Below are 15,470 nucleotides of genomic sequence, written 5' to 3'. Positions count from 1 at the left end.
GGTTCAGTAGTAGAAATTTGAAATTCTTGTAGTCAGCTGGTTTTGCCAGCGTAGCAGTGAATATCGTTTCGATAGAGAGATTTGCGTTTCGTGCAAAGTATTCGTTATGAATACGGCAAAAGCGATAAATAAAAAAGAAGCATTAATTGTTCGTGTAAGCAGGCCACGTAAAAGAAAACGTTCACAGAATCCCTATGAAGTTGAAAGCGAAGCAACTTCACAACTGAAAAAACTGAGTGGTGATATGATGGTAGAATCCATAAAGTGGTGTGCTGAAGACAACTACCTCTATTTATGAGGATCTGAACAATGATCGCTTATGAGAATGCTGTGTGAGTGTATTCACTCGAAACTAAAACGAGAGTTTGAACAATTGGTATGGTGTTTAGTTCCAAAAAATTTGTTTAACAGCCTTGCAACTGTAAAAATTGTTGCTTATATTGCTGTCAGCATTTTCAATACAGGTTTTTCTAGTGTACTATTCAAAAAAATTTAATGCGTATCATTATGTATGTAAATTGTTGATGAATAGGCAGTCTTTGTCACATTATCACTGTTTATATCAGTACAAGGGTAGTGCAAACAGACAATTACGTGAATTCATTTCTTTATTGCATTCTGTACAGGATACAGAACCTAGCGTCAAAGTGTTAAACAATTTGTATAACGTTGCGTGTGCGTTGGTTAAGTAGAAGAACATTGGTCGCCATCTTGTAGGTGCACAGCAGGAAGACGTTGCACTAGTTTATACATTGATAATGCATTGATGTATAGTTTAAACGACTGCATTCTGTTGTTTCCTTGAACTTCTGCGTTATAATTTTGTTTACTATTAATTTATTACTAATAAAAATGTTTTTTATAGAAGACAAATTGAGCTTTCAATATCATACACCCTTTTCCTGTTTTCTTTCATGCTTTATAAGTTATTTCAAGGAGAATTTGAAAATTTTAAGTGTTAACTTTATATTGACGCTCACTGTAGTTGGATGGACACCGTAATTGGATGTAAACCCTGAATTAGACGTATGAATATTTCCGTAATTTAATGTACATATAGTTGGTTGTATTATCAGGGGAATTTTTGAGTATTTTCTTTGGTATATTTTTCCGTACAATAAATTTACACAATTGGTTACTATGGCGTGTATAGATCAAGTTCTCAATAGCGTCTAAATGTACTTTATTCTATTACATTAGAAAATTGAAATGCATATTATGCTCTAACGGAAAATACAGCGACAAAAACATTGAAAAATACCTCGAATAATACATTGAAATATTTTTTTTTTAAACGAAATCCGGGATGTATTGTTAAACTTAATTCGAAGTTTCATATCCAAGGAGCGTGTAAGAAAAACAGAAAAATATACTCGAAATACGATCTTCATAGGTATAACTGAATAGAGAAGTTAAAAGCGCATCTAAATCACATTTTATTTGTAATGGGTCATTCTATGGTACTAAAAAAAGGGGGTAATAAGTTTCAATTGTGACAACTTTGTATCTCAATTTAGTTGATACTAAAGTACAAAAACTCAATATCAAATTTCTGACCAATTTCCCCTATTTTGTTACGTAAAACAAAATTGCAAAAATTACAGTGCGCGTTATCTAGTTTCTTTAATTCCTATTACTTCCTTATTACTCCTTCCTTATTATTGAGAAACACTCAATTAATAAATAATGTACGAAAGTTTGACGTATAAGTTACTCTACTATGAAAATATCGGTTTTTACATTTTTTTAACTTCGATGTACCAACAAATACATCTAAAACAATTGAGGATAATAATAACAATAGTACATTAAGAAAATAGATATCCGGTTCCGCGACAGCTTCAATAAGAAAAAACAGCTTTTTGTTGCGTTTTTATCGTTTGCAACTTGGATTTGCATCCTAAAATTTTGAAAAAATTTCGTAACGCGTCTTGATAACTAAAATGTCTCTGATTCTTTTCCAATATTTTTCATGCAATAGCGTAAGCAAAATTGGATTACAAATTTTTGCTCTTTAATTCCCCCTTCCAATTGAAATTACATATTGTTTTACAACTTGACATAAATTATTAGTTTTTTGTAAACTATTGAAGAACCCATTGCAAATTAAATTTAGCACTTCTGATCCCTCAATTCGGATATACATTTTTTGTTCTTTCAGTAATTCTATAGGAAGATATAGAGAACTTTTAAATTTGGTGATTTTGATAAAAACTGTGCATTCCTTCCTGTCTTTATCCAACGTCCAGGGAACATAGCATTCAACGAAAACTCTACAGTCGGTGTTGTCCCTGTATAGTCTTAGATGAACTCCGTTGATTGTGCCATTGTATAAGCAATGCGTCTATCTGAAAAGTAGAATGTGGGCTCATTTAAAAAAGCGGAGACGATTGTGATTATCTCGAAAATGCCTCGATATGGTACAAAACAGCACTGAGATGTCGCTTTTAAAACAGAGTACACGTCATCCAAAACTTTTAGGTAAACAGTAATTTCAAAAAATTCTTGAAGAATTTCGTAATTTGGGAGATAATGAAATAAAGTAATTAAAATGATACAGTGGTTTATTTAACTTTGCTTCAGAAATTTTATCTAGAAAACTATCAATTTTACGGAAGATGTATCTTAATATTTTTATTCTTAACATTTGTTACTCTATTGAATTTTGTATTACTTTATCGAAAAATAGTACATTACGTTAAAAAAAATGAGGGTGACTTGTATTGTTTTCAGCCCTTTTGCTTATAAACTACTCGTGTCCACAACAAGAGGCTCGCTCCTTTAAATAGAACATGTTAGAATAGTTTGTTTGTATCACTCAAATTTTTAAAATAACTAAATTTTATTATAGCTAGAAAAAAGTTAATCTTCTTGCTGTTAGTTTACTATAGAACTCTTTATTTAAACATAAGCGTAAAACCGATTATTTTCGTAACATGTTGAATATTCTTTTTCTTTATTTATAGAACATTTCTCGATTGTTTCTTGGCACTTGTTATAATTACTATTAATAGAGTAACTCCGCGACGTAATGTTACAATACTAACGAATCAGAGGATAATATCGAATTCCAAAATATGAATCACCCTGCATACTTATGTCAAAAAAATGGTTTCCCCCCGAGAACAATTTCAATTACAGTTTAAACACGTTTGAAAATATAATATCACCAAGGGCAGCAATATTATGTTACTGGAATCATCGAGTTACATGCTTTCTGCAACACATTAAATACAAAATCTTCATTTACGACATGTGTAAATAAATGGAAGAAAAAACATTTAATTATACAAGTTTTATTCATTATCAATTTTATTCGAGTAGTTTATAAAAAAATAAAGTATTCAATACAATGAATCTCTAATATAAGGATGTTATAATAATTCTTGAAGAACCATCACGCTAATTGAAATTGAAATACAAATCGTCTCAGAAATAAACATATGGTATTGAAATTTCGTTTTTTGAAAAGTTGATTTTAAACTGTAAATTTTCATAGATCGATCCTTTTCTTTCTTATTACGTATAAATTCTTACATTTGTCTAGAAGTTAATTCGTTTTTTTTTCAAGAATTTAAAAAGAAAAATATTTAGTAACACTTTCATTGTATAATGTTTAATAATATACAATGATTGATATATATCTTACATTTAAATAATAAATATTGTTAATAACGAATAGCAAATCATTAAATTGAAATGTTATTGTGAAAATATTAAGCGAATGCTTAATGAGAATAACCATTGTCAATTCTTACATTGTTAGCGCATCTGGCTACAATTACAATCGATTTTCCTTCCTTCGTTTCTTCTTCCTTTAATGTTGCAGCAAATGTCTTCCTTGATAGATTAAATCCACCGACCTGCGTACAGGAAGGACTTCTTGGTATTGTTAGGACTCATACTTGCAATCTGAGTTCATCTCATTGTCCAGTGTGTCCTCATCCCACTTGTAATCTATTAAAAAAATTGTATTATTTTGTGCATAATGTTTTCAAAGCCTGTGGTAGGTATGAGCATACATATAGTTATAAAATCTTAAACTAAGTGAAATTTTGTACTTTAATATATCATTAATTCATGTAAAAGAATGTATTCGCACAAATGTATTTAGTTCTAATTCCATCCTGTTACATGTTAAATACTACAGCGGTGTCAAAAATACAACTGTTAGTTGGTCTCATTTAATGTCTACTAATACGATTATCGTTAGCGCCAGTAAGCCGTTTGGAATATGTTTTTCCATTTTTATTCATTAAATTGACAATTAGGTAGCAATTTTTATTGAACAGTTGTAAAAACTCACTGTTGAGTTATTTCAATTAAAAATATATAGTAACTGATACCACACTAATAGTACTATGTACATTGATAAATAAAGCTATATATCAATATATAATACTAATGTAGCAATGTACAATACTGTATATCTACAATATGCAGAGTGTTTCAAAATTATGGATAAAGCCGAAATATATCATGCTTCTCGTCAACAGTTTTTAAAAAGTCCATTACCATTTTGCAATGTGAGGCTTTATTCTCAAGGCATATAAACAATAAAAATATAGATTCGACTTCTATGGCCATTTCTCAATGTGAGAAACACATGTAGATATACATTATACTGTACTGTTGCCAGTATTGTTTTGAATAAATCTCTGTGGACTTTAATAAATTTTTGCACCAGTTTTAATTATTCTTTGTACATTACATTTACTTTTATGCTTTAAAAGATTTAGTTTGCGGTCACATAGAACGTCCTTGTTTTCATCATAGCAAGAAAATTTGTTACTTTATGAAATATCACGAAACTCTTGCTTACACACTGATTAATTTGTAATTTGGTACGAAGTACATATGATTCGGAAACTTTTCTCATTTGTTTGGAATAAAGGCTACAGTGAGAGAGTAGTACGATAATAATTTATTTGATTCGTTTATTAGCTACTTTTCGGATTTTCGCTAACAAATTAAAGAACTTTAATGGAAACAAATTTTATACCATTAACAAGTCATAGAAAACTTTTAGGGAGATCTGATTTACAGTATCGAGACGATACTGATTGAATTCGCACTCAATTTTAAAGGGATATTAACGTTTGTCTCGAAGTTCAGAATACATAGTGTACAAGGCTCATGATAACATCAAAAACTATGATACTTCTTTGGGGTTGATCAAAATTTTTCAATTTACCTGATCATTTGATAAACTCTACCGTGTTTTTTAACCGTTTACTCTAAATTGTTAAATATTCGACGAATGTAATTATTCAAGTGTAATCTAGACAATCATTATTATCTTAACTGGTGAAACAAGATCTATCTTCGAGAATGTGTCTTGTAACTCGTTAGGCTACATAGAAGCCAAGGTCGAACCCTGCGTGAAGTATTATTAAAACAAAATTCGTTTTTATTAAAGTTCTTTGATAAACTATTGTCGTGCCACGTTTTCACTGTACGATACATGCAGAAATAATATCCGTATATGTATTTACGTGTCAATATTACAATTTAACGATATACGAATGTTAATGTCCTTTTTTGGTGTAAATCTTCAGAAAATAAGAAATTTTCTTTCGAAGGTTAAAAATGGGAACGTGTTATGCGATCATGGGAGAAAATATGTTTAAAGTCATCGAAGTAAATGTAACGCGTGCTTTCGACGTGTCAAGTATTATTACAACTGTGGAGAAATGCATTAATGACCACAGAGGTGCAGTCGTAGCAGTACTGTCAGCAGCACAGCGTGAACGAATCTACATCTACACATCTTTGTTACCAGAAGTCGGATATCCAAATATTAGTGCCTCGTATCTCAAAAAAACAGAACCATAAGTTGGAAAATAGTAAAGGACATTTTGACGTCTCTCGGCAATGAGAAATTCGCATGTTCCGGCTTGTCCTAAACGTTTGGACTCTGCAGACGAGAATATGCAGGATTCTATTTTCTCATTTGTAACGTATACAAAAACACGAGACAATAAAGAAAGTATTTTTATTAGCAAGCATTGGAGACCACTAATGATTGCGTGATATACGGTCGCAAGGAAATCTTGCAAACTAGAAAATTTGTCAAGATATTGTGAGACGAGAAATGAAATTCCAAACAGACGCTATTATAAAAAAAAAAAAAAGAAAAGAAAGTACGTTTGACTTGTGACACTTTCGAACGAACCATCCGTGAAAATAAAATGAATCGTAGACTAATTTATTTAGAGATGGAATTAGAATTGACGCGTATTAAATGCTAAAAGCAATCGCTATCGCAGCATCTTCGCAACGGTATTTTCACAATCGACGATTATAACGTTTTTCTGCAGTTTTGTACCGTCAATTTTTCAGTGTTCGCAATAATTAATATAGACACAATGCGCATGAACGCATCCTGCTTTTTACTTCTTTTTTTCCTTTAACGAGCAAAGAGTAAAGGGCGCACGCGTTGAACATACCTTCTGTTTAAATTCAAAGCACCGCCAGCTTTGAGCGCAAACGCAATTTGTAGCACGTTATCCGCATATCGAAGCTTGCACTATTCACCAGAGTGTCGCATCTACAGGCCACACGCATAGGTAAGCGACTTGATATCGTTTCTTCAATTATCGGACGTTGATATGCCACCAGGATTAGAGTGCGGTGCGCTTACGCGGTTCGTCGCACAATTCAAGATTACGCTGTCTGAGTACAAGACATGTAGATTCCATCAAACTCCAAATGACGTTCTGCATTTCATTTTGCTTCTTCGAATGTATATCATTCGCCATGTCTTATTAAAGTATGTGAATATTATTACAACCATGAAACTACTGCTAGACAAACAGAATGTATATAATTCTGTTCTCCTAATTATCCACGAAGACAATAAACTGACAATGTAAGATCAAAGCTAAAGGACTTGTAATATTCGTACGTAACATACGGTGATTGCTTTAATTATTCATTGCACGTGTGAGAATATCGGATCAACGGTAACCAACAGTGGATAACGGTAAAGTTTGTTACATAAAGTGATTCGTTATTTCTAACGCAATATTTTCGTAAGTATAAGAATCGAAGATAAGTTTGTTTAAAAAAAGTTGCTCGGTACAAAGAGGAAGCACACATTGTATGGCGGTAGGGAATTTCTTATGGATGAAAATGTTCTCAAAATGCGAAAATTTTTACTTTCTTTTCATTGCTCAAGTGGACGTGTAACAATTAGCGTACCAATATATCGATTTGTAAGCAACAGACGTGGAGAAAAATGTAAAAGTATAAATGTATGGAATTTGTTATACGAACAGGTTTTTACACTGGTTCGACGAAGAGAGAAACAAAACAAACACATCATTACTTTTACACCTTTTGTGTACACGTAACTCTCGTTAAACAAATGTTTCTTTGATTTCCATAGTTTCAACGGTATTACACTAACAATAGTTACTTTGTAAAAGAAATTACTATACGTATCGATAGCAAAACAGTAAACCGTTATTTTTGGTTGTGAAATTTTTATACGTTTTTATATTTCCTATGTATTTCCACGATTGTTGACTACTATTTTTCTCGAATACAAGTACTGTGTTTAAAAATGTGCAATGTTGGCAATGTTGGCAATGTTCGTAAAATTTTTAATCGCACACTTGTGCGATACGAAAGGTCTGGCGATACTTATGCGCCGATTTAAATTGATAACGAATAATTGAAAAGAAAGTGAACGTTAGACGTAGTGTACGAATATTATAAAACGATTAATATTGATCTTATCGGTTCTAATGCATCCCATTAGATAATACAGGAAGAAACAAATACGGTAAAGCAATTTTGTAATGCAAAACGTCATTCAAATAATTATTATGTGTACCACATTTGAACGCGCGCTGATTATTCCTAGTTGATTCGCTGGAGAACGGCAAAGGATAGCTCGACTGAGTAAATCACATTTCACCTGATCTTGCATTTAAATGTCTTCGATGATCCCCTTCTGTGTAGTGACTAATCAGCGTCGTATATTTTAATGAGGAGAAGATTTAGTAGCAGTTTCTTGCGTGGAAAGCACAAATAAAAGTATGATCAATACTTAATGTCAAAAATAAAAAGACCTTTAATAATTACGTGTGTATGCTTTGGATTGAAGTTCTGTGAATTGTAAGCGGTTTACAAGTAAAATTGTAAGTAGGTGAATATACTTTAAAATATTTAGCTAAAAGATTTAAAGATGTATTCGTTTAAATTTTATTTTTCATTCCGTCAAGGTACATTGATAACTTCTGCAAACTCGTTTTTTTGCTTTATTAATGAACATTTAAAATATTATCCAAGTTCTTACGTGTAAAAAAAGATTATACAGCACTTTTTGTTTAATAGCCTATGCCACCATCTTGTTGATCTAAATATTATAAACTTATAACGAAATCATCTATCCTAGGGTGTAATTATCATATGACTTAAGATAGATAAAAGATAATTCAACCCACACCATTTAAAGTTGGGCTGTACCACTACGAGAGAAAAACATAGGAAATATCAGGAAAAAAAAAACTACGAACACAAATCGCACAAAAAGAATACCCACTATTTGCTGGAAAAAATGAATAACATATAAAATTCCTTGATTCCACATTACAATTTTCATTGGGGATTCGATCTTCTTCTTCTTCTTCTTCTTCTTCTTTAAAGAATCTTAGTTGCGTTTCATTACTGATTATGTTATTCATTGATACTTCTTATTCTTACCGTACCTTAAGTTAGTGTTAAACATTAGATCTATCTATCATTATACATAGTATCGTATGTAATGGTATGGACTCTGTATTTGTCGGACGCAGGGCAGTTCCTAGGTATTCGATTCCGTAAGCGAACGACCACCACTAAAGAGGCATTATTTAAGGGTGCCTTTCGCATGCGCTTAGTATTTGCTTTAGTACGCTTTTAGTACCTCGGTGGCATCGCGTCTGCCGGACCTGGGAAGCTAAAAGGTCAGAAAATGAAAAATCGCAGAATTAATTTCATCGTCTTGCGGCGCAAGAAGCTGGAAAGTATAAGATGTAACACTGATATGCGCGAATTCATTCAACCGAAAATTCTTTCTTTCGTCGACGGTTTAATTCTGTCGCTCAAATACTGAATGCACGGCGGAAACCTGATTTCTCGGTATTTACTGTCGCAACGCATGTAACACACATTTGCCGAATGACACAACTTTCAGACCTGGGTTAAAGCACTCGTAAACTGTGTCTTCCCGCGATTGGAATTTTCTTTTTATTTATTATATTTTGTAGCATACGTACGCTCACCTCGTATAGAGCGTCTATAGTGTACGTGTGTCTTTCAGCTAAGATTTTTCTTTTTTTTTTTTTTTTTTTTTTTGATTTTCACTATGCATCTCGCGATTTACATTAATTGTCCACAAGATATTGTCTCCTCCCCCCTTTTGAATACGAACACTGAAACGGATTGTTTCGTTCAGATACCATTAACGGAATGCATAAAACACGCTGAACAGGAAGGTTTCCTTTTAGGTATATTTTAACGACCAGACAGTGGATAATATTCTGGCGTATTGGATCTTTGAATCAGAATACTGATTTTGTCTCGACACTTTAATTATCGGGAAATTAAAATACACTTGGGAAAAACCGCATCCTGTAGCGATTTTCATGCATGTGTCTATACGCCGAAAGGATTACGAATCTAGTGAAAAATGAAATATTGAGAAACAATTGAAAACACGTTCAATTTTTCGACACCTATTATCGCAAATGTACTCGCACCGTTTAAAGTAAAAACCAGCATTGCAAGTTTTTCATATTCACAAGTAGCTATATACGTGTTCGCACAACATACGTTAATTAAGATCATCGAACGATTGCAGCTACCCAGAACACCAAAAACACTAAAAAATATATCACTTTGAGATTTTGTACTTTCAACTAAAATTGTGCTTAACTGCACACGACGTATCTTATTACTTGGTTAAAGAAAGAAATTAAAAAATTTTTTTAAGCAACAGTCGTTTCAAGTAAAATCATAAAACGAATCGTGTTTTATTTTAATGTAACTTGTACAATGATTCCGTTTCTTTCATTAATCGGACAATTTTCTAACGTTTTTCGTGCTTTACATTTACTAAATTACGCTTCATTTTTTCAAGCTGAAGATACAGTATGCACGTTAAGGTAAATCGTATTTCTGGTAGAAATTGAAGCATCGATCACGCCCAGGTCTGATAAGTTGTCACATGTTTAAAGTTATTTTATCGCCGCATCCAGGCACCTGTCGCTATTGTCGCAAAAGCGTATTAAAAACGATTTAAGCGGTCGTTAATACTTCGTGTACTTAATCGTTCGAAAATAAAATTTATTTGTAATTGTTGAAAATTTTCTGCTACCTGTTCGATCACTTAATGTTCTTTGCAACAAACGCAAGAGGAATATCGCAACGCAATTCTTGTGAGAAACCCGAGCTTCCTTTTCTATACGTCTTGAAACACAATACACATTTTTTCCAGCGCGATTTTGTTTCAAGAAGAATAAAATACGTACGGATGATTGGCACGGAGACCGATGACACGCATCTTTAGAATACATGCTGCTCAGTGGCGCAGTGTGTCGTAACGCATTACGGTTCATTTGACATTATCTACCAAACTATCGTCTGATTAATCGCAACAATCTTGAATTACGTAGACGCTAAATTCGCGGACTTTTACCACAGAGTACATAACAGAAGAGAGGTAGTATCTAATAAGAGTTTGTCTCAAGTAAGGAACTTTTAGGTTGTCTTTTAAGGTCACTTTTCCGCTGCTCGATCATTCAAATACTTTTTCTTCAATTTGCTTCTCTTAATAAACAGATCTATTGATGTATATGTTTGTGTAAGGAACTAATAAATATTCTTTCGCAATTTACTTTACCGTATGATCAACGAGTCGAACAGATCAATAGTTTAAAACATTGTTTAGCATTCTCTTGAAATTGAACATTTGTTTGTTTCAAAAGGGTCTGTTATAATTGTATACGTATTGTAAAAGTATATATCACATTAATGTACATGTATCACGAATAATTCGAACAATGTGAAATTTTGAAAACGAATTGTAAAACATATGTTTGTATATTTCTTTCTTATCGTGTGAAGATAGTTATTCAACAAATTGACATAAATGAAGACACGGTTTTGTTCCATTAATGGAAATTCCTGGTGTAGATTGGGAACAAGATCGATCATTCTTTTTTATTCAGTTTTTTTTATATTCAGTGCACGAACAACATAACTCTGCCAATAGAAAATATTTCATTTGGAGACCTTGAATGATCGTAAACAAATTTTTACCCGACTTCAATATTTTGTGGATCTATAAATTTACCACATGCGCGAAGGCCTGGATTCTGTGTTGGAGTTTAGAATTTAATTTTCAAACAACATTTCAATTACAATGTGGTCGCACTAATTGATTTATCGATTGACAAGGTGAGTCTCTTGCAACGTCATGACTTCAAATAACTTATGAATTATTTATTTATTGCATAGCTTCCAGAGGAACATATGGTATTATAATCGGTTTTGTTTGTAATGTTATGTTGCATTTTTATTGAGATATGACCACTCTTAGTTTTTTTTAAACGGAACGAGTAATATTTGTTCTCGAATTTGGGAAAAGTAGAAAATTCTGCACAAAAAAATATTACACCAAATCAGATTTAAAATTAATAATCACTGAAATACTTGCAAAACAAATTTCATTTTAAGCGAGATTCGCATTTGTTAAATGGTAAGACGTTTCTCATATACGACTTCTACGTTTGCTAAATTTAGTTGTTCGATGACGCGAAATATGATCTATTGTCGTAAATAAAGCAATCTTATAAATTATGCCAACAGTCGTGTTGATTGATATTTTCTAATAGAAAATAATTTATATGAGAACATTTCAGTAACTATTCATTTTAGATCATATTTGATATGATACTTTCTTTTTTGTAGAATTTGATGCTTTAACCGAATTCGGGAAAAATATTAGTTATTCCATATAAAAAACTAAAAGTGACCTCCATATCTTGATAAAAAAAAACGAAATAAGACGAAACCGATTAGAGTACTGTGTTCCTCTGGAAACCATGCAACTTTTATTCGAAACATTTTCTCGCACAACAAATAATTTATGAGTTATTTGAAGTTGTCGGTTGCAGATTATATCTTAAAAAACATGGATCATTTGATCATTTTACGTAATTTTGTGGATATAATGAAAAAGATGTAGTATTTGTTTAAGTTTAGTTTCAATATCTCTCACCATTCATGTAATTAGTCCGTGAAATAAAAAATTCTGTATTATTTCAATTTATTATTATTTCAAAAGGTAATTTTACCTCTCAAGTTCTATTATGGTATTAACGAAAAATGGTTTTATATTATGAGTAAATTAGTCTATATGAACACAATGTTTCAAAATGTCTGGGTTCTCTAACTTTATGAAGTAGAGCGATAGATATACATTTTTCAAATCGTCACGTTTAATGATAGAAGTTTCTTAAATTGTAAAATAATCTCCCAAAAATCATTCAAAGTTATAATCGACAATTAAATGGAAGACAGATATCAATTTCTATTAAAAGAGTTAAGAAGTATCATGGTCGCTGAATAAAAAAACTGAGTATAGTTTTTAGTTTTGTCACATTAAATTTTGCCATATTAAAAACTTATAATATACAGTATAACTCAGGTAACTGATCCAATTTCATAATGGGAGACACAACTGACTTCGTTGCCGATTTTGACGAACCTCTACACATTGAATTTATATTTAAACTTAAATAACACATGTCTAATTATTTTTTTCTTGTAGGCATTAACCTGTTTATATTTTGTGTTTTATACGGTTGCCTGAATCTACAATCCATGATTTTATTATATGCTAAAATAAGACGAAATCTCTTTTGAAGATTTATATCCGAGATATTAATTGTTAATAGCCCGTGTAAAAATCATTTAGAAGGTCCCACTTACCTCGTAATCGTCGTAATAATTTAAGATATCACGTGTGACATGATAATTAATTATGCATAATCAACGTTGTTTAATCGAGGATTGGTGAGACCTTAAGATTCATTGGATAGCCACAATTTTACATCACATTCGAAGAAAGTAAGTTTAAACATTCTATAAATGCATGTATATCTACTTGAAATATTTGATTAATAATGTACTTGAATAGTTTTATTAATTCAAACATTTTTCTTAATAAAAATGGGTTTCTTTTCTCAATACTTGTGTTTCTAATATAGCCTGTCCCTAGTGTTCTAAATATGATCTAACTGTAAGAGATTAAATATCGCAAAGCAGTTTCGACAAAACAATTGTGCTACTAGTGCGTGATCAAAAAGCGATAAAACAATACGTTCATTGAAACACTTTGATATATTTACATGGTTAATTTACCACATAATGTAAGCATCACCAGTTTTATTTCCTTTTCTTAGTTCATTCATTGTCCATTTATAATTAATACAGACAAAAAATTTGGGATAAAGAAAAGACGATAGAGATAATTAATTTCGTAAAAGCAGGAAAATTTGAAACATTAGCTGTTGTAAATAAATTTGGAATTCCAAGAAGAACTCTACGCAATTATTGAAAATCTGACTTATCGTCTGAAAAATTAGTATCACACTAATAGACAGAAGGCTAATTTAAAAAAAAATTATAGAAAAATTGTTAGTACAATATTGCTTTGACACAGACAGCAAATTCTTTGATTTAAAGAAAACTGGTGTAAAAGAATGGTCTTTTAATTGGCTATTAAAACCACAATTGGTCTCATCCACTTCAAATTGAATAAGCAGAAAGAAAATGGTTCAAAGTCATCACGACAAGAATTTCATAGCTTGCACTAACCCTCGCAGGACGAACATAGGTCATTCGGGTCCTTATGTTAGTCGTTTTTCAGACATTCAAAAGAGCAGTCGAAGTAACTGGTTGTTGAATAAGTTTTATCGAAGGATAAAATTATTTCAAGAGTTAAATGTGGAAGATGTTATTATATTTGTATAAAAAACGATAACAAATATACTTTTGCGTGTAAAGAGTGTCAACGACACATTTGTAATAACCATTGTATTCGGGAAAATACAATTTTGTGTGGAAATTGTATAGAAAATTAATAAATATTATTTATTTTTTAAATATGCTGGTTTTTCTTTTTTCTATAATAAACCTATTTTTATAGAATATTTTTGTATAATAATTTATAAATTGTGTATAATAAACCTATATTTTTTCTCTATAATAAACTTATTCATAAAATGCAAGAAAAATTACACTTTGAAATCTGTTTATGCATGTATTTGGCATGAGTCAGAAATGATTAAATTTCGATCTCCACGAGGTCCGTCCTCCGAGAGTTAAGAACATCGTGTACTACATCTCGTGTAAGAGTTTTAGAATTTTCAGTAGAAAATGTAAACCACTTTTTTAATTCATATGAAACAGAACTTGATAAAGTAAAGAGACGCCCTCGTCACATATTTAATGTTGATGAAACAGACATTTCTGTTGCTCAGCATAGAGTGTCTAAAATAATTACACTAAAAGAAAAAAGAAGAGTTCGTAGAATTATTAACTGAAACAGGAAAATTAATTACAATTGTACATGATACAAAGAGGATATACAACCCTTCATTTTTGTTATGGCTCAGAAAGACAAAAAAAAAAAAGAAGAGAATTAATGGATGAAGCTCCTACAGGGCCATAAAGGATATGTCATAAGTCAAAGTAGATACATTTTATAAAACACATCAGCTCAAGTGCAGAAAACTCAATTCTTTTTACATTCCACGTACCATTATAAATAAAGATATTGATATTTTAATAAAAGCAAAAGAATATCACGTGAGCATTCTTCGTTTAACTCTTAGGATTTGTAAGACCAATCAAATATTACTTAAATACACTGAGATAGAATCGAACATTAGTGGCTCAACTCAGAGTAGCTAGACTATTTAATGCAGCTTACAGTCTTCTTCAGGAAGAGGTTTTTATCCGTTAAATTGAAATGTTTTTCTGTGATTACTATAGTTAAAGTTGGATAACTGCGAGAAGTGATCTACATCGTAGCTATCTGTTCATCCCCACAACTGAGGACGATTCTCCTTGACACATCACGAGCTTGATGATCGATAGAATTTGATGAAATTAAAATTTTAATACATAATCATACACGATAATTAATGAATTATTAAACAAGCAAATATAATCAGTATGATAATTTTGTTTGGTTTAATTTTAATCAGAAAACCCTCACAAACACAGTGATAGAAGTTTCATTATTGCATTAGAATTGTCTCACCGGTATGTTCTTTTTTCTCGCCTCGACTCTCAGACCTCTTTCTCTTTCACTTGTTATCCTTTTCTACGTACGGCACAAATAAAGGTGAACTTCGAAGGACAGTTCAAGCGGTATCGGGTCTAAAAATTAACACCTTCATTAGATAAGT

At 31.6% G+C, this 15,470-nt stretch overlaps 1 protein-coding gene across 6 annotated transcripts in view; it reads right to left on the bottom strand.

Annotated features, from left to right (window-relative positions):
- Positions 1-586: 586 nt before the first annotated feature.
- LOC143143968 (uncharacterized) overlaps positions 587-15,470 on the bottom strand; it is a 42,206-nt gene continuing 27,322 nt past the window's right edge. For 4 of the 6 annotated variants that reach the window (XM_076305851.1, XM_076305854.1, XM_076305853.1 and 1 more), the window contains one exon: positions 8,254-8,947. In XM_076305851.1, the coding sequence (XP_076161966.1) occupies positions 8,908-8,947 (40 nt within the window). In that variant the 3' untranslated portion in view covers positions 8,254-8,907. Of the gene's footprint in view, positions 2,349-3,758; positions 3,958-8,253; positions 8,948-15,470 lie in introns of those variants that run through there. The other 2 variants (XR_012991304.1, XR_012991305.1) reach the window with 1 other exon arrangement.

This window comes from Ptiloglossa arizonensis, chromosome 3 (assembly GCF_051014685.1).
Source record: "Ptiloglossa arizonensis isolate GNS036 chromosome 3, iyPtiAriz1_principal, whole genome shotgun sequence".
Lineage (NCBI taxonomy): Eukaryota > Metazoa > Arthropoda > Insecta > Hymenoptera > Colletidae > Ptiloglossa > Ptiloglossa arizonensis.
The sequence above is the reverse complement of the archived record's forward strand: the minus strand, read 5'-3'. Positions and strand labels throughout refer to the sequence as shown.